The sequence below is a fragment of the Etheostoma spectabile genome, chromosome 18 (assembly GCF_008692095.1).
Source record: "Etheostoma spectabile isolate EspeVRDwgs_2016 chromosome 18, UIUC_Espe_1.0, whole genome shotgun sequence".
NCBI classification, from domain to species: domain Eukaryota; kingdom Metazoa; phylum Chordata; class Actinopteri; order Perciformes; family Percidae; genus Etheostoma; species Etheostoma spectabile.
In genome coordinates this window covers 9,493,672-9,512,865 of record NC_045750.1, presented here as the reverse complement: position 1 = coordinate 9,512,865, position 19,194 = coordinate 9,493,672, and the positions used below count along the sequence as shown (strand labels likewise).

Here is a 19,194-nt window from a genome sequence, read left to right as displayed (position 1 = left end):
TCTTACAGGGAGGTGTGTTCAGGTGAATTCTTGGCATATTGCTTGCTTGAGTCAGTGGGAAGTGATCGTGCCTTTGACCAACAGAAACCTGGTAAAAAAGTTGACAGCGCAGCATTTCCTTGTTATTTTAACAGCGCATTAGTAAAATGCTTATGCACAATGTGCGGACATTATGCCTGTCACACACACACACACACACAGGGAAGCGCAGCAGCACACAAACATGCAAAAAATTACAAATAAAAATATGACGGTGCAAATCCGCCATCACAATGTGCCAAGGTACAAACGCACCTAGCTTTTAAAGGGAATGGGAGATGACTAACTGATTGGTTTATTGCATGTTACGCCCAAAACACACCCAAGAATTAATGAAGACACTAAGTACAACCCTTTTGAATAATGTGCCTGGCGCACGGACCCTTTTTGCTGCCGTCAAACTAGCAAAAGTGGATTTGGACATGCTCTAAACACACCTGCGCCATGCGCTTCATGCCCTGGGCCTTTAATCTTGCAGTTTGCCAGAAACATTCAAATTCACAATCAACAAATTTGGAGATACATGGTTTTCACTGGACAGGAAGTAAAAGTAGGCTACTTTGCCTCTGAGATGTAGTGAATTAAAAATATAAAGTTGCAGAAAATGGAAATACTTGAGTAAAGTATTCACCACGGATTTGTACCTGTAAGTGCAGTACTTGAGTAAATGTACTTAATTACGTTCCACCACTGCTAAAAGTAAATATTGCTGTGATTTTAATGTGACTGGCTGGGAGTTGTTAGTATTAAAGTTTTTAAATGTTTTTTTCAACTTGTCTATTTAACTTCTTCTATTTAAATATTCACAATCATTGCTGATAGCAGCTAGTCTGCTCAAGCCTACTTTTATCCAGACACTAACACTTATCAGCTAAATGAAACTGCGGTTAGATAGGCGACAACTTGTTGAATAACTGGTTTCATTGAGTGACACTCGTTTCAGAAATTTACGAGGATCACGTGAAGGCATCGTTTAATCACCTGGCTGCGTGCGCTGTGAGGGCAAAACTTTCACAACGCCCATATCTGCGAAGCCACAGTCTGCCCAGTTGTGGATGCTTCACTGGATACAAGGAGGAATAAAAACAACATTTACATCAGTTAGGCATGCGTATTAGTGCAGATCATTTTATGCACAAACTGACAGCGGTGTATATGTTGGAGTGGGACGAAAAGTTTTCTTCTGTCTATTTCGTCTGTCTAATTAAGGGTGAGTTGAACTTGAAACTAAAAGGAACTGCTCAAAGTTAGATTTAAGGATGGATGTATAACTTTGCTAAAGCAAAATATCTTTTTTGTAATAATTTTCTGCTTTTTCACACTGCTATTTGTTTATCCTGGTGGAATGATTTTGTTTTTGTTTCATGCTCTTTAGGAGTTTTTGATCTAAAGCAAAATCATGTTCACAAACTACATAAAGAATCTGAATGATATGGTATTTTCTACGGTAAGCTTACAGGTTATAAGCACTCCTGCATGTATTTGCTATGCTGAGAGATGCATGGCCAAATACTAATAATGTCAATGAACAAACCTAATAATAATATTTACTTTAGGTCCCCAGCCTGCACTCCCTTCCTTTGTTCATTGGCAACTTAAAATATTTGCACTACCACGTGTAACTACTCAGCTCAGCTAGAGTTTGCGCATTTTCATTGGAAATTTGCATGTTTATTAACTGCCACTGCATGTATATACAGAACTTTATGTGAGTTATTCTCTGCTTTCATTTAGTCTGAGAGCCCTGAGGAGCAGCAGAGCACTGGGGTCTTGGGTCGTATCGGGAGCTGGCTTTCTCCATGGAGGGTAAAAGGTCCGAAGAGTCCCACTGAAAATGCCCCCCCAACCAGCGATCAGGCTGTTAAGTCAGAAGGAGAGGAGGAGAGTGAGGAGTCTGTGAGACTCCAGGCAGGGGAACAGCAGTGGGAGGAGGAGAAGGAACAGAGCTCCAATCCCAACCCACTCTGTCTCTCCAGAGACATTTTCCCCTGTGAAGAGGAGGACGCCACGCAGTCTGCCCACAGAGACAACGCTTTTGTGAGCAGAACTGAGACAGCAGAAGGAGGTCCAAAAAAGGAGGAGTTTGTGGAGTGCAGGGAGAAGAGAGTTGGGCAGGGCAAGGAGAGGGAGGAGAGCAGTAACAGTACTTCAGTGAGCGGGAATCTTGAGAAGAATGCCAGTCATCTGACACATAACTCTTCCTCTTTTGAGCAGGGAGTGGTATGTGACTCTGAGGGGGCCCACACCAAACCTCAGGCCCAGAGACAAGCACAGGCCCAGACAGGCAGGAGGCTCCATGTGTACCTGGAGGAGACCAGCGTAATTCACTGCGGCCAAAACAGCTGTTCTGGACAGGAAGTTGTCCAAACCAAAGTCACAAAAAAGAACCTAAAGGTCCTTGGCAAAGCTAAGTCATCACCGGGTTTGGATTTGAAGTTAAGTTCAACAAGTGCAGAGAACAAAAGGACAGATGTCAACAGGACAGATGTGAGCCCTGCTGTTGAGGCACAGAGTTATTACAGTGCCGTAGTGGGAGTGTCACTGAAATCCCACAAGGACTCGCAGTCAGAGCCTGAACCTGAAGAACAAACAGAGGCTGACAGCATGGGGCGTAAAAACACAGCCAGAAGGAAATACAGGAAGAACTCGCAGGGAGATGGAGCAGACAACTCCCAGGAGAAAGTGCCTCCCAGTCCCCAAACTGTCCCAGAGGGAATCCCAACATCAGATAACTCAGTGACAAGTCCTCAGGGCCAAAGTCTAAAGACTGACATGGGAGAGTCATCTGTAAACTCCTCCTCCAAGCCCAGCCCCACCCCTCAGGCTTCACCTGAAGGAGCAGAGAGTAAGGCTTCCTCTTCCGATACAGTCAAGCAGTTGGACAACTTCCAGGAATCAAACTCAGTCATTGCAGCCACTCTGGCATGTGTTGATGTGGGTGCAGACATGGAGGACGACGACGGTCTATACAAAGTAGAAAGGAGGACAGAGACACCAGAGTCCAAACGCAGGAGTATGAAGGTTTCTCGAAGTGAGCTGAAGTTTTTTCCAAAATGTGTGCCTTTGAATCCGTTGCAAAATCCGACAGAAGACACACAGGAACTTAAGGCAGCGTTTAAGAACAACAAAGATGAAGCAAAGGATAAGCCCAAGACAGAGACTGATGCCAGGTAAGTTCCTACCTAAATGTGATTAGTAAAATAAAAAGAGAGATAAAAAGAGAGCAGTTTGTGATTTGTAAATGACTGAAAAAATGACCAATCACATTTTCATATACTACAGTGTACATAAAAAAAGTCTTCCAATAATACATTACACTTAAAATAAACTACATGTTAGAAAAACATGTTTAGTTTTACAACTGGATTATCTCCAACATTTGCAGACATTTTAACCCACCTGTCTAGCTTTTGTGGCATTGCTGTCAAAGACTGTGCTCTGCTATGGGTGGAATAGCACAGGTGTATCCACAGTCAAACAATGGTGTGAGTCAGAACACAAAGTACAGCCCTGTGCTCTTCGATTGTCATTGTACAGTACAGACCAGATGAAAAATAGGTCAGATTAAACTCAGCCTAACACTAAACTAAACTAACATGTATATGACAGAGAAAAGGGTGCATATTGAGACAGTTTAATACACAAGCCAAAATCAACATTAAAATTTAGCAAAATATATAATATATGTTTGGATTCAAACCTTAACCTCTTTTTATACACAGACTACACAAGCTGAAGGAGCCTAAGCCAGTCGTTGGCCGCCTTGCGGATAAAATCAGCCTCTTTGAGCCCTCGGCAGGGAGGGGCAGCAAGCAGACCTTCCAAACCCAGAGGAGTGCTGATGTCTCTCCAGTCAGGAAAGCCACAGGGAGGCTGAAAGCAGATTTTGTGTTTTCAGACCAGAGAGCAAGTTCAGCTGAACGTCACGGAGTGGCCAGGTCCAGCTCTGTGTCGCCCATCAGGGAGAAGCCAATGACGATCAAGGAGCGAGCGAGGAACTTTACAGAGGCCTCTAAAACAGAGGACATGGCAAGGCTGCCTCAAACACCAGCCATGAAAGGAATGTCTGACAAAGCAACCTTGTCTGTTGCAGTTGCTGCATCAAAGTCACCAGAACTGGACCATCAGGGTAGACTGGATACCAAAGAGCAAATACAGATAGCAAAGTCAGATGCAACATTGAAACCAGATGGACAAGATACCACCGCTGTAGGGGTAAAGATTTCCATATCTAAAGAAAAGCCAACGAGCTCCAATACAAATGACACGGTGGCCTCAAAAACTGCAGATCAGGGTACAAAAACTAACATTGTTGAAACTGATGTTTCATCTAAAGGGCCGGGTGATTCTGCAGAACTGACCAATAGCATTAGCCCACAGTCCAAAGGCCCGAGCAGAACAGGCTCCCGCTCTAAAAGAAGAAAAGGTCGGGAACCAACCAGTCCCATCAGCCCAAATAGTGAAAACAAACCAGATTGCTTTCTAAGTAAGCCAGAGCTCACTGCTATTAAACAACAACAGGTGGATGATACAGAGGTGGGGGCTTCTGCTTCCAAACGGGACTCATTACCATCTAAAAAAGCCCAAGGAAATACATCAGACAAACAGATACCTGAAACTGAAACTAAACAAAAAGCATGTAAGAAGGAATCGGAGGTGTTGGACATACAGAAGAAACAGTTAGATTCTTCATTTATAAAGGAGAATATCGACAAACCAGTTAGCAAACAGGACGGATTGCCTGAACCATCTGTCAGCAAAGATGAACCTGATACTGCTGCCATTAGCAGCGAAACAAAGACGCCTATTGACAAAGATCCCGGTATTTTACCCCAAAAGGAAGAAAAGTCAGGGGGACACAGTCCCTTATTCACACAGAGGAGAGACAAGGCCTCCAAGGACAGCAGAGAAACATCAACCTCCTCTCCCTCCCCTGCAGTTGAACGACCTACTGTGATGTCTTCGATGGAGCAAGAGACCCCTGTTGAACGTCCTAAATTAGATAAAGAATTGTCGATGCAATCTGAATCAACAAGTAAAGTGAAAGTGAGTGATGAGAATAAAAAAGACACTGGGCAACCCCGAAACAAAGACATAGAACTAACAAATCAGGCCGAGAGTAAAGATGTGGATAAATTAGAAAAGGTAGAGGGTGAAAAGACAAATCAAGCAGAGAGGAAAAGCAATGACACAGCACAGCAACAGCTGCATTCTGAAAAAAATACCACGAAGGCCAAGGTTTCTGACAGCAGACAAGGTATCTCAGGGACAGAGAGTAGAGTGGCAAGGGATGATGACAGAAAAAATGCTGAAAGAAAAGACGAGACACAGTTGGGCAAAGCCATAACAAAACCAGCCAAACAAGCCTCTCAGTCCTCGGAAAAGACCGTTGTAAAATCAGATCTTACTGCTCAAAAACAACATGTCGGAAATACAAAGACTACACATCCCGAAAAGGCCGCTGTTTGTGCCATCCCCCAGACTAATGAGGCTGTGTGTGTGTCTAAGAGTGAGAAAGGGTCGTCAGAGGAAGAAAAAGCAACTAATGGGCCTCCTGAGTTGCAAACAAAGTCTGCAGAAAGCCCTGGAACCGAGACACAGCCAGTAGTGATTGCAGAAGAACAACAGCCTCAGTCTGTGGAAAAAAACGAGAATTCACCAGATGACTCATGTGCACATGGAGCAAATGATGCCCAGTTCTCCAGCTCAAAGTCTATTACTAAATCAACCACAGCAGCTGAGAAAGTAACTGTAAAAGCCGCTGGTGGCACTTCAGCGCTGATAACTGCACAGAACGATAATGTGTCAGAGAAAGAACTAAGTGTTAAAGAGTCTACTCCTATTTCTGTCTCTAAATCTACAAGCAGCAAAGGAGCAGGGCAAGATGATGGGGAAAAAAGTGTCAAATTAGTGCCCCCAGAAGTCAAAGTCGCCGGAGATGTAATAAAACTAGCGCCACAGTGTGAGGAATTAAAAAAAACAAAGAGCACAAGTGACACTACTCCACTCAAGGGCTCGAAAATAACAGCACAAAGCCCTTCTGATAGTGCTGCTTCTAGCTCTACAGTTATTGTGGGCAAGAAGACAGCTGAGAAAACATTCCGTTCACCAATAGATGAACTTGAAACTGTTGCTAATGGTGACATCTTCCCACATCAACAACTACACACAGTCAAAAAGGAACTGGTCAATAACAAGCCAAGTCAAACTCCAAAAGCACCCACTTCCCCACAGGCTAATAAGCCGATCCCAGACTCAACCCAGCGTTCAACCATGAAGAAACTCCATTTGCCACGGGTACTAAGCAAAGACGATTCTGCAACACGACAAGACGCCCCCTCAAGCTGGCTGGATGTGGACTTTCCTAAACGGAGGCTTAAAGTCCCAGTGCCCAAACTGAGCTCTTCTGGAAGTGAGAGCAATCTTCTTGACACCTCTGGTGAACTAGATGATGATGATTTTGTTGAGAAAATCAAGAAGCTTTGCTCCCCGTTCTCCCTCCCACCACGTAAACACAACCAACTCCGCCAACCTCAGCCGCCATTTGCCATGCCTGCCATCAGGGAGGACCGCTTTGAGAAGACATTTGACCCCGAGGAGTTTAAGTTTGGCCTGAGGAAGAAAAATCAATTCACAGTAGACCCAGCCCCAGGTCTTTTGGCCAAGCTCCAGAACAAGGAGACAAAATCTGGCCTGAAGCCTGCCAGGGCTAGTTTGGCAGACAGGAGCATGCTGCTCAGTAGCCTGGACACTCACTCTCGCCTCAGGGACAAGACCCCTGTCAAAGATGAGGAAGATGTCAAGGAGGAGAAAGATGACCAGGTCAAGGTGAAGTCTCGCTTGGAGGGGAGCTGTGTCCTCAGCAGCCTCACCTCCTCCACCTTAAGAGGAAAGAGGAATGGAGTTCAAACGCAGGCAGAGGGCACCAATTCTGGGGATGTGTCACCTAGTGAAGCCCCCCAGCTAAGCCCTCCACCTTTAACCCAGCCACCCCCACCAAGCCCAACTGCCGCAGCTCCACTCAAAGACACACTGGCCCTGAGCAAAAGAGAGGAAGCCCAGGCTGTGGTCACTGACTCAGGTCCTCCACTTCCCTCCTTTAACGACATCAAGCTGCCGGACTATTTAGAGAAGTACCTCCCCCGCGAGCCAGTGAAACCAGTGCAGAGCATACAAGGACAGCAGCAATTCAAAACTAAGGTTAGTTAATGTTATTTAGTTAATGTTCCTAACATTATGTGAATTTAAAGAAGTTGTCCTCATAACACAGAGATTTCACAGTCGACAAACATCTTGCAAGCACAAGTTGAAGTAAGCAAAGCTAGAAAAACATCTACACTCAAAGTGTAGGCTATTCGTTGTCTAATGAAAGGAAATACTCATAGAACCAAGTGCTCGATTTTAACATGTCTCTAAATAACTACAAACATAATTCTGTTATTTTTATAAGTTCCGTAGGGATGTAAGGAATAAGTTTCATAGATACTTGATGGTTTTTGGTCTATGCATCAGGTTATTGAAAAAATGGCCACTCCAGCCTCCGGAGGTGAAACAAAGCTGGCTGTGCAACCAGGTCCTGTTCTTCCTGATGCTGAACCTGCATGTTTTCCCGAGGTTCCTTCAATCACACACCCTACACTCCCTGAGCTTAAGCAGCCTCCGGCTCAGCCACAGGGAAGACTTAGTAAAAATGTAAGTGTGTGGCATACATTCTATTAGATAATAGTTAATAGTTAGTATTACAAATTAAAGCTGCACATCTCTTTGAAGTGTATGGCCTTACACTGCTTGCTGCACTGGGAGGTGAGCTAGAAACTATTTATAGCCTTCATTTCCTTTAAAGCTGCACTACCAACTCTTTTTATGGAAAAATCCACCTGTTTCTTTCCAAACGTATTTGTGTTTTAGGATCATTTTTAGGAACAGTGGATCTTTTTGTCTTGCTAGTCCCAAACTAAGTTAAGGGCTGCAACTTGTGATTATTTTTGCAGTGCTTTATTTTCCATGTCCTTCATTTCCTAATCATTTCCAAATTCCTGGAAAGAACTGTATAATTTGGTACTAATTTTAGGGAAAACATATTTCCTTAAAAAGCATAACTCAAATTAAACCCAAGTAAATATTTGGTCAATAGCAATTCATGATCATGAATTGTATGTTTGCCTGTTCAGTTGCAAACTATTGGTTAGAAGTTTACTGATTGAACACGCCTCGTATTTCCAATTATTAATACCAAATAACATTGCTCTTTCCAAAAAACTCTGAAATTACTAATCAGCATTTGATTATTGATGAATCTCCTAATTAACCAATGAACTGTTTAGTCAGTGAAAAGCCTCATCATGATTTCCACTAAACTGCTTGTTTTGTCCGGCTAACAGTCTAAAACCCAAAGTTATTTGGTGAACTGTCAAAGACGGTGAAGAAAACACGCAAATATTCAAATGTGTAAAGGGAATGTTTGGCATTTTATATAACATTAAATACTGGTTATCGACTTGATGTTACAAGCTTTATAGTGTCTGTAGTTTTTTCTGTTGCCTTTTTGCATTTTTATTCCTTTTGGCTTACCAGTGTGATGCTTGAATACAAATTCAAGGCAGTGCAGTCTCCATGCACCCACTGTGTCACTGGAAGTAAACTGAAAGGTCGGGGCATTCAACAGGCACAGAGCTGCTGGAAAAACAAATGCAGATTAGCTTTTCTAGCACTCTATAAATGTTTGCAATGGTCTACAGTCTCTGTCACAATGAAAATTCAGTGTTTTTGCATTCCAGATAAGAACTGCCAAGGGATTTCACAAGCGCCCTGGAAAGGTAGGCACAATTTTGCCCACATACTGTAAAAACAAAATGGAGAGAGGAATCTGGACCAGGAACTCTCTGTTCTGTGAAAACATCTGCTTTTCATATGGTGTTCTTGGGGGTAAACAAAGTATTTAAAAAAAACAGTCAAGTGCAAATGCTCAGCTGGATGTGATTACAATAATGGAATTCAGTGCTGCCAATGCAGTGCAAAACGTTTTGCATTATTGTAGAACTTAGTAGTTGTTAGAATAAGAGCCATACCCCTGGCGCTCAACGTTTTCTGTTTCTTGCATCTGTTTTCTTGCATCAACAAAACAAAAAAAGGTACATGGAATGATTTTTGAGTAGATGTGATGAGGGCTTTTAGAATACAACTTACACAGTGTTATTGACTAGAGAGTCTCCAGAGCAGACAGTTTTTGTAATTCATTATGAACGGAAGTGTTTTATATTGAAGTGATGCATTACATCCACAGTACGCTCTGGTGGTTTTAGTAAATATAAATATGCTTTTACTGTTGCCTAAAAGAGAAACTCAGGAAAGTTCTACGCTTAGCACTCTGTGAATCATGATTTCATGTAATGGAGTAACCTGCTATTTATTATTAATTTCCTTAATGTGTTAAGGAAATAAAATGTGATTTTTTGACACTACCCTTCTTGTCTCTAAACAGATGGTGTTGTTTGAGAAAGCTCATTTCAGTGGCCAGGCGCATGAGATTTACAGGGATGTAGCAGATGCTACATCTCTGCAGCTATCACCTCTCATATCTGTGAAGGTTGTTAGAGGATGGTAAGTAGTGAAATTCCACTGGATCTTTCAGACAATGAATAGAAAATCTGCACTGAAGTGTACTCCTAATTAGTGTCAAGAGGTTTTGAGATGCCGGTGTGACCTGTTATGGCTCCTGGATGTTCTAGATGTTAACAAACAAGATTTCTGTTCACAGTTACTCACCAGAAAGTTTGTGAATCCTTGAGGCCTGGCAAATGTGTTGAATGCATGTCCTTCCCTCTCCTTTTGTTTTTGAAACCTGCGTTCTTAACATCCATGTTGACTTTCTTGCATTTTTTTTCTTCCCTGCCTTTGCTGGAGCCTTGCTCCGTTTCTTGACATGTTACCACTACCTTTAGATCAGTGGAACAGTGTAAAACCATTGGCAGGAATGTGTACGACATGCTCATGTACATACATGTGCATTCTTGTCCTTGCGCACAAGAACAAACTAAGGACAAGTGGATATTGCAGGGACCCAAAATTTGCTCCATAGCATTTCTATTAATGCTTAAAAACTCCACATCCAAGCTTTAGCTCCATGTTGTTCTCCCAAAAATAGCAAAAGGGATAGTTACATAATTTCACACCTATTTATATATTTGAATAACCTCTGCAGCTAAGAATTTGTCCTTAAAATTATGTGGTTATTATTTAACTCTGGCCAAACGTAACAACATCCACCTACCTCTAAAGATCATTAATAAACTAATAAAGTTAAATATCTCATCGAATCAATAAAACACAAACAAAGTGTAAGATGTTTGGGTTTAGGGGGATTATATGCTGGGGTTGCTAAACTAGTGGTGGTGGCTGTAGTTTCATATTTATTGGATAGATAGAGTGGTGTCGGTCTTCTCATCTAACTCTGACAAGAAAGCAAATATGCATAGTTTCCCAAAACATTTAAGTAATGCTTTAAGATGCTTTTTGTACCACATACATTTATATCCTGGCCCTTCCTTCTTTTTTCCAATATATAATTATCTGTTTCCGGCCATATGATTACATGTTTTTGTTCTCACTACAGCTGGGTGCTCTACGAGAAGCCTGACTTCCAGGGACGCTCCATCGCCTTGGAGGAGGGAGGTATTGAATTGACAAATGTGTGGGCAGAGCCTGGGCTGGAGACAGAACCACAGAACAACCCATCAATGCTGATTGGCTCGATTCGACTTGCTGTCCGGGTGAGTCCTCCAGTTAAATATATCCATCTCATTTGGCCTTTAGCATAGCACTATCAACATTATTGTCACCTCCCATGGCCCTCTGAAACATAGCTAATGTGTGATATTGCTTCATGTATATTCAGTCCAGACTCCATAAAAACAGAATAGGTGTGCTTAGTTAATATTTTACATGGTCACATTGCAAAAGAACCACTTAAGGACAAGAATGGGCTACTGCTGAGGATTTCTGTGTTTGTTTCCCCCCTATAGGATTACAGCCTCCCCCATATCGATCTGTTTACTGAACCGGAAGGCCGCGGCAGAGTATTGCCTTACCATGATGACACAATAGAGACGGGCTCTTTTGGCGTCCCAGTGAGCACTGCTTCCATCCAAGTGCACTCTGGGGTGTAAGTTTGGCTGTTTAAAAAAACAATCATTCAGATCTTTTCAGAGAAATTGACTGGTAAAGCGTGGGTGTGAAAATATTGAACAGACCGACAAAATCAAATCATTAGCAAGACACATGGTCTACTTATTGTGATTGATCAGAGTGATAGATAGGTAGTTATCTGGAGATTAGATTTTATTTGAAATGCACTACATTAGGCGCTAAAGAACGAAGAACTAGTGTCATTGCTTTGAGCAGCTAAGTAAAACCCCCATGCTCTGCAATGGGTTTTCTATTGCTAATGACAGGAAGACCCAGCAGAAAAGTAGACTTTGGACATCTTGCCTGCTGGGCTTAATGTAAAGCTTAAGTATTTTCAATAGGATGTTCCCAGTGTTTGGCTTTGTCAAATAGCTGAGAGATAATAATCATTGCAACATTCCTTTATGTCTTTGGTTTGACTCTCACTTGTCTGCCTCTTCAGGAATGTCTTCCTGCTGTTGCATGTTAGAAAATAGAGAAAGTGTGGGCACAGCAGAGGGGAGAGATGGAGAATCAGACAAAGGTGCGGAGAGAATTTGGCAAATGGGTGAATGTTTTTTCTTCACGTGAGGGGTGTGGGCATTCAGGAAATTTTGTGCCCTGCCCCTGAGAAAGTTACTGACGGTAGAAGTTATAGCTATTGTTGTAGTTTTACCTTGGCAACTTTGGTAGAAACCTGACATTTTGGGGATTCTTTCAGTATTTCTCGACAACTCGAGCTGTCGAGCCAGCTCATTTTTGCCACGCTAAAAGTGAATTGTAAAAGAAAATGCTTTGAACTGAAGCAGGCCTTTCCAAGATATTGTATTCTAAAATAACTAGCTTTTGTTGTCTGCTGTAGTTGGATGACTCATGTCTGACATAAATACAAAATACCTCATTAGACCACTGCCCTGACCTATTAATACTTAAAGTGCTCATATAATGTTTTTTGGCTTTCCCCTTTTTCATTTATTGTGTTATATGTCATTTTTGTGCATGTTATATGTTTAAAAAGTGAAAAAGCCCAAAGTCCAACCAAAAGGGACCTACCATCTTCCAGAGAAAAACACTGTTCTAAAACTGCTCCAAACAGCTTGATTGTTATCCAGCCTTAACTTCCGTGACAAATGCTCGCCTAGCTGCTGGCATGGCACGCCCTCATACTCTGCAACTGACAAGCCAGCTAACAAAGAGGGTACAGAAGTCTGATGCCTCACTTAGTAGCTACAACAGAGAGCTCAACACACAGGGTGAAAAGAGAAGCTGCAGCAATGTACAGTAAAACAAAAATATGTTGTTTTCTGAAAGTTAAACCACTTAAATCTATTCTGGTACAACCTCTATATGTAATTTTGAACGTGAGAATTAGCTTAATATGACCACTTTAATTTACTGAGCAAAATTACCAAACATGCCTGCTGATTTCTATGTGGAAAAACAAGTATCTGTGGGTTTGTTTTTTTATGACAATTATGCTTTTTATAAAAGCAACAGGCCATGCAAGATCATGACTCACGTCACTTTGAAAACCACCAAGAGGCATACTATGGAGGGACATTTTGGCTTAATACTTAATTAACATGCAATGTGGGTGTCCCTTTTTCCTTCAGGTGGCTGGTGTTCAGTGACCCGGGGTTCCAGGGCATGATAGCTGTGCTGGAGAAGGGAGAATACCCTTTTCCTGAGACCTGGGGCTTCCCATCACCCTTTGTTGGATCTCTTAGACCACTTAAAATGGTTCGTATTTCTGTGTAACATCGAATGTACACTGCACAGGATAGTTGAATGAGATATGTTAATTTGCTATTTGGTCACAAATTCATATAATTACCTTGCAAGTCCCTTGCATGTGATGCCATCATCAGGTCAAGATTTTAATTTTGGGCGCCTGGGTAGCTCACCTGGTAGAACGCGTGCCCATACAGTATATGTAGAGGTTTACTCCTCGACGACGCCAGTACGACTCTGAACTGCAGCCCTTTGCTGCATAAAATGTCCAAAAATATAATCTTTGAAGAAAAAGAAAAGGTGTATATTAATTTGGTTTATGACCAAATACATGCACAATTAATGACATTCCAGCCTCAGCTGTACTTTGTTTTGTACTCATAACCCATGTTGGCTTGCCAACTCAAAATCCTAATATGAACACCTTAAACATTGTTTTATGTGTAGCAGGTTTAAAGTTAGCAGTTATAGTTAGCCACTGCCATGGCTTTAGACTCTTATTCTTGTTTTCATTCAACTCTTCTCTTTCCCATATTCTGTGACTTTACGCTTGCTTAGACACTTAATAAAACTTAATATGATACAATTAGCTTTCATGATTTTCCTGATTCAGTAATTCACTATTGTGACTTTGTAGTGACGGTTTCCCATATGTGATTAGCCTTTCTCTTGCATTGTACATTGGCAGTTGATGTAAGAACTAGCAGTAATTAGTTGCCCACCGGAACAAAAGATCACGTCAGCATGTTCACACTAAACATGCCGACGTGACATTTTCTTTGCTCCCTATCACTGTTTAACAGAATTTACATAATTTCCATGAAAACAGAACCATTTGCGTAATTGCTGACTGACTCGCTTTTTTTACAATGTACATTTAATTAGAGAAGATAATGATGTCTCTGTTCCAGGGTGGTTTCAAAGTGGAGAATCCCAATGAAGTCAAGGTAGGATTGACATACCATTCTACATTTTACTTAACTTGCACATGCTAAATGTTAATACAATGTTATTTTATTTTGCACCTTGGCAAATTTTTCTGTCAAGTGTTGTTTTAATTTTATTTCAAGTCAAAAATAGATGCAACGTCAAAGAATTCCCAGTGTAACCATAGTGTTTTATGGCAACGGACATTTTCAGACCTCAGAATAAAATATGTAAAGCGTTTTTTAGGCTTAACAGTTTGAACTCTCAATCAACAATTAGTGAAAATTACTCTAGTGCAAACATTCCTAATATTGTGCTCACAAAAGTTCAACATACAAATTATGCAAGGATGAGTTTTTCACCTCATTTCGCTAAACCCCAGTAAGGAATTCAGTAACATTAGTCAAACTTGTGTACTTGTAAACTGTGTATATTTAGAAAGGAGTGTCATATTTTAATCGAAAAACCTTGTTTATTATTAAGTTACCCTGCTACCTTGGATCATGTGTCATTCTATGAATAAAACGTGCATTGGAACAAAAATACAGAGAGAACGAAGACTAAAAAAAGGTAGATAGTAACAAGGACAAAGCCGAATTGAATAGCAGTTTTTCTACTCACCCAAATGATGAGTGATGTTTGATGTAAGCCTCGTCCTTTCTCTATTACAGGCTGTGGTGTATGAGAAGCCTGGCCTTGAGGGCTCTTGTTTGGAAATCGATAGTGACATTTTCAACTTTTGTGAAAGTGAAGCCATTGCTGCAGATGGAGCAAGTTTTGACCTAACAAAACTGAACTCTGTGGGTTCTTTAAAGATCATCGGAGGACTGTGAGTCATACAGTTAAATATCTGTGCTTACACAGGATCAAGTTAAGTTGTAATCTTGACTTAAAGAAAAGTTCATTCAGGATTAGCTTTGCTGCCAGATTTGAGGCAGTAATGCAGTCCCAAATCATAAATACAACTCTAACCAACAACACGGCTGCACTTCTTTCCTTCCAGCTGGGTGGGCTACAGCGAGCCTGGGTTTGAGGGCCAGCAGCACATCCTGGAGGAAGGAGAGTACCTGGACTGCAGCGACTGGGGAGGCTCAGAGCAGCTCCTTTCACTGCGACCAATACTGGCTGTGAGTACCATGCTGGGCTAACTCCCTATACACCTTTGTGTGACCAAAGTAAGCTCAAAATACACCAGTATGGAATGAGAAATACTTGTGGTGTAATGTTTAAATTATGGTTTGACCACCATGGGTTTGTGAAGGTTAGAATTAATCATCAAAAATGGAAAGTATTCTGTGTTGCTCCTATAAAAGTTTATTCCTGTCAGAATGGAAAACCCATAGACTGGGTAAACCCCGCCCATTCTTCCTGCTTCACTTCACAACTTTGCAGGGAACCAATCACAAATTGGTTTATCTCCCTGGCGCGCTATTGGTGGGTTTAACGCGATGACGATAGAGAAGCGTATAAGCAGCTTCTCGTTTACATACAACATAGCGGCGGCCATCGAACGCCACCAAAGCGCAGCTAACCTGTTGATGCCGCTGTCGCTTCTACGTCACTCGAATCATTGGTCTGATTGGTTGAAGGACTATCCAATTGCGTACAGAGTCATTTGAACGATGATCGTTGGTCAAGCCTCTTGTGCAGAGAAATTACAGAGCAGACTCCCCAGATCAATACTCAATATCAAATTGTGAGCTTGGCTGGGTCTGGTGATAGCCACACTAGAAAACCCATGCACCACCTAAAAGCAGCAAAATTCAGGCCAAAACCTTCCACATAAACTCATGCTATTCACTGTGTACATGGTTAGCAAGCCAGGAGACCTTATTTACTGTTAATACCAGATTCTAATTGATTCATAAAAACAGTGTTGAACAAAGGTAAAAAAAAAAAATTGCAAAGGCATTAAAGTTGTTTTTTGAAGCTGTGGTAAGGGAATAAACCTTGCATTATTAAGGGTGGGCACTGCTGACTTTTGGATAGCCCAGTTATTCATAAACCAATCAATATTATCTTACAATTTGGGGTAAACAGATTTAATAGCCCGACCTGTGGTTCTCAAACTGTGGTGCAGGACCCTCTGACGGTGCACTGAGACATTACAGAGGATGGCACACATGTCTAAGTGAAAAAATTTAAAATTAAGCTTACATAATAAATTAAGTTCAATTAATCAGATTAATGTGGGCCAAACAAAGAAACAAGTGTGTTCACACTTGCAAGAGTATTAAGATCCAGGTTATTAATATTTATTCAGACAGTGGCGGAATTTGACTTTTTTGTGTGTCAGAAAACTCTGGTAGTTTGTGCAACATTTACCTTGAAATATGGGTAAACGGAAATATGCAGCTTATTGTTATATGATAACAATAAGTTACTGATAATATTCTATAGAATGTTCAACTTGATTCATTTTGATACTAATTTAGGTAATGGTTGATACAAATGGAATTGGTTTCTAGTGGAATACTGGGCATGACGCTTCCAAAAGGGAGCATTACTAACAAAAGGTTGAGAGCCACTACCATAAAGTATGTTGAGTTTGACTCTGCTCATGTGTGATCTACCTTGGTGTGATGCTCATCTCGTGCTTTAAATCTCTCGGCAGGATTTCATGTCTTCGCACCTCAAAATGTTCAGCGACATACAATTTGGAGAGCTGGGCGTCAACATTGACCTCACAGTGCCTGTGATTAACATGGACGACACAGGCTATGGCATGAAGACGCAGTCAGTTGATGTCATGGGTGGTGTGTAAGTGACAAACATTATACTTACATATACCCTGTAACCTTCCCTGCCATGTGAGCAGTAATGGAGATAATGGATAGTTCACAGCATTGTTGTTCCTCCTGCTAAGGTGAATTGTTCCTGAGCTGTCTTTCCATTGCTAGATGTAAGGTATGTTTCTACAGAATAACAGTACAGTGCATGCATTCCTACAGTATGCTTCAACCTGATTATTACTTCAGGCTACATTCCCACTGAGGACTTGTGTGGTTAATTACCGTTGTTCAACAGCTCAGAAAGGTAAGGGTGCCGCGCCCATGCTGACAGGTCGAGACAGATGACCTTGTTCACTATAATGTTCAGGCTGCCACACCTCACTTCCTGTCAGTAAGTTGATTTTGGTGCATGCTGTCTCACACCCTTTTACAGTGGGAATAAATGTGAAATTAGTGTTGGGTGTGGAGGAGGAGTTTCTAGATGCCTGAATACTGGTAACAAGGAATGTCATCTATATTTGGATGGTGTTTTGTCTCATCGTCTGTAATATTACATACTGTATGAAAGTAGAAGATCCAAGTAGTAGCTGTGTTCCCTATTTCCGTTTCTTTATGCCCTGATCAGCTGAAAAAAAATGCAGAAGTAAACAAAACCAGAAGCAATTCAAAAAGAATCATTACTCAGATTAGAATAATGAAATGCAAAGCATGCTGATCATTGCTACCCATGGGAGATGCTAACAAAATGGTAAATTATGTGTAGAACATTTCGTCCTTCTTTAGGAGGCAGGACTGAAGGGCTATTCATGCTGTGCTCCAAGCCTGTTATAAGATTGCACAGCCTCACCCATGCTGCCGTCCTTCCGAGCCTCTGATTGGCTCAGAATGTTTTTGCATTGCTGAGAGAGACTTGTTTGTAGTGTGGCACACACAAAATCCACAAATGCAGACACACAGCGCCTATCTGTCTTAGAAATACCCAAGGTATCCATAACAACATACACTAGCACAGCCACTCAAGACATGCCCAATTTGCCAGGAGAGTACATACAGTACATAACTTCTAGATACTATCATGTGGAAGGTCATTATCAACTTGGACTCTGACCAAGAATTGTAGACACACATGCATGAAAAATGACTGTGACAAATGTCACAATGTGAATTTATTAGTGTGGTTTTCTCTACTTTCTAAGACATTAAGATAAAATATGAAACAGAGAAAATACAATTCTGAAATATCAGTGCAAATTAAAAGGGTAATTATTCTCCTCCTCCTTCTGTTTACTCTCTTAGCTGGGTTGTGTTTGAGGAGCCGGGCTTTTGTGGTGAGTGCTACATCCTGGAGAAAGGCCTGTATGGAAGCCCGGAGGACTGGGGGGCGCTACAGCCCAGAGTTGCCTCAGTAATGCCTGTTGTGCTGGTGAGAACAATGACTCAGACAAAAGTTATAAAAAACCTTCTGTTTTGCTTCAGCTATCAGACAGATTTTCTTGTACCTGTGATATTATATATTCAATCAGTGAAGCAGCCTGCATGTGAGCTGCACAATTAGCTTCAGATTATCACAATAATTTTAGCTGATGATTCATAATTGCGCAATTTTGCAATATCAAAGTGCTTGCTGTATTCTCACTTCCCTGATAGTCCCAGTTTGGTTAACCAAGTGCTTCCATTGCATGTGACCAGTCACAACGCCCATGCTTGTGACCAAATCAGAATTTAACATGGACAGCAGGAATCTCTGAGGGGACAGACAGGCCTTTATACATTAGATTATATTTTTGAGAATGACTCACAGGCAAAGGAAGAGTAAATGTATCCATGTGGGGAATCATAAGACTTAAAGTGAAAACATCTTAAACCACAAAGGTGAGTCATCATGAGGCCACTTTGGTTCAAAATTAGATGATGACAAACAGACATAGATTCCTATGTTGCAGCTACATTTGAGTTGCTAAATGCAGTAAAATAAAATCCTGTCTTAAAAGACCATTAATACAGTTCATAATTTAGCTTGAATTATAAAGCAAAGAAATAATGGTCAGTTTTGTCATTGTTTTATAGTAATATGTAATGATGCCATTTTCTGAGTACTTTCTTTTGTGTGTGGTTTCAGGATGATTTTCAGAACTCTGCCAAGTTTAAGGTAGGCAGTTGAAAAGGATGAAATAACACATCTGATCTTGCTGAGATAGTGTCTGTCGCATGTGCTGAAATGTGTGAGATACTCAGAGTTCAATGTTTCAGGCCTATTGTCTTGCTGTGTGTGCCCCAGGTGCAGCTTTTCTCTGAACCAGGTTTTCAAGGCTCTGTCCTCCCTCTGGAGGACAGTGTGGCATCCCTGCAGGATGGCGTCTCTGTGGCCTCGTGCAAGGTTCTGGCTGGAAGGTGAGTAATATTGCACACTATGGACAAAATATCACTGTGGCTGCAGTTTATGTGAGTGATGATAGAATTGAATGGTTGAATTATTGATGCTTGAAAGACCACACCATTCTGTTTTTATGATGCAGTATCCGTATTTGATATATTGCTAAGTCCTGTGCGTGTGAACGTGTGTGTTTGGCGTGTGTGTGTGTGTGTGTGTGTGTGTGTGTGT

At 41.4% G+C, this 19,194-nt stretch overlaps 1 protein-coding gene across 4 annotated transcripts in view; it reads left to right on the top strand.

Moving 5' to 3' along the window:
- Positions 1-19,194, top strand: part of LOC116706003 (beta/gamma crystallin domain-containing protein 1) — a 26,257-nt gene that overhangs the window by 2,338 nt on the left and 4,725 nt on the right. The window contains exons 1-17 of one of the 4 annotated variants that reach the window (XM_032542512.1): positions 1,042-1,249; positions 1,415-1,486; positions 1,774-3,209; positions 3,762-7,239; positions 7,552-7,731; positions 8,817-8,855; positions 9,521-9,639; positions 10,652-10,808; positions 11,061-11,200; positions 12,816-12,942; positions 13,845-13,880; positions 14,532-14,689; positions 14,864-14,987; positions 16,475-16,620; positions 17,889-18,015; positions 18,712-18,741; positions 18,871-18,983. In XM_032542512.1, the coding sequence (XP_032398403.1) occupies positions 1,439-1,486; positions 1,774-3,209; positions 3,762-7,239; positions 7,552-7,731; positions 8,817-8,855; positions 9,521-9,639; positions 10,652-10,808; positions 11,061-11,200; positions 12,816-12,942; positions 13,845-13,880; positions 14,532-14,689; positions 14,864-14,987; positions 16,475-16,620; positions 17,889-18,015; positions 18,712-18,741; positions 18,871-18,983 (6,458 nt within the window). In that variant the 5' untranslated portion in view covers positions 1,042-1,249; positions 1,415-1,438. Of the gene's footprint in view, positions 1-1,041; positions 1,250-1,414; positions 1,487-1,773; positions 3,210-3,761; positions 7,240-7,551; positions 7,732-8,816; positions 8,856-9,520; positions 9,640-10,651; positions 10,809-11,060; positions 11,201-12,815; positions 12,943-13,844; positions 13,881-14,531; positions 14,690-14,863; positions 14,988-16,474; positions 16,621-17,888; positions 18,016-18,711; positions 18,742-18,870; positions 18,984-19,194 lie in introns of those variants that run through there. The other 3 variants (XM_032542514.1, XM_032542511.1, XM_032542513.1) reach the window with 3 other exon arrangements.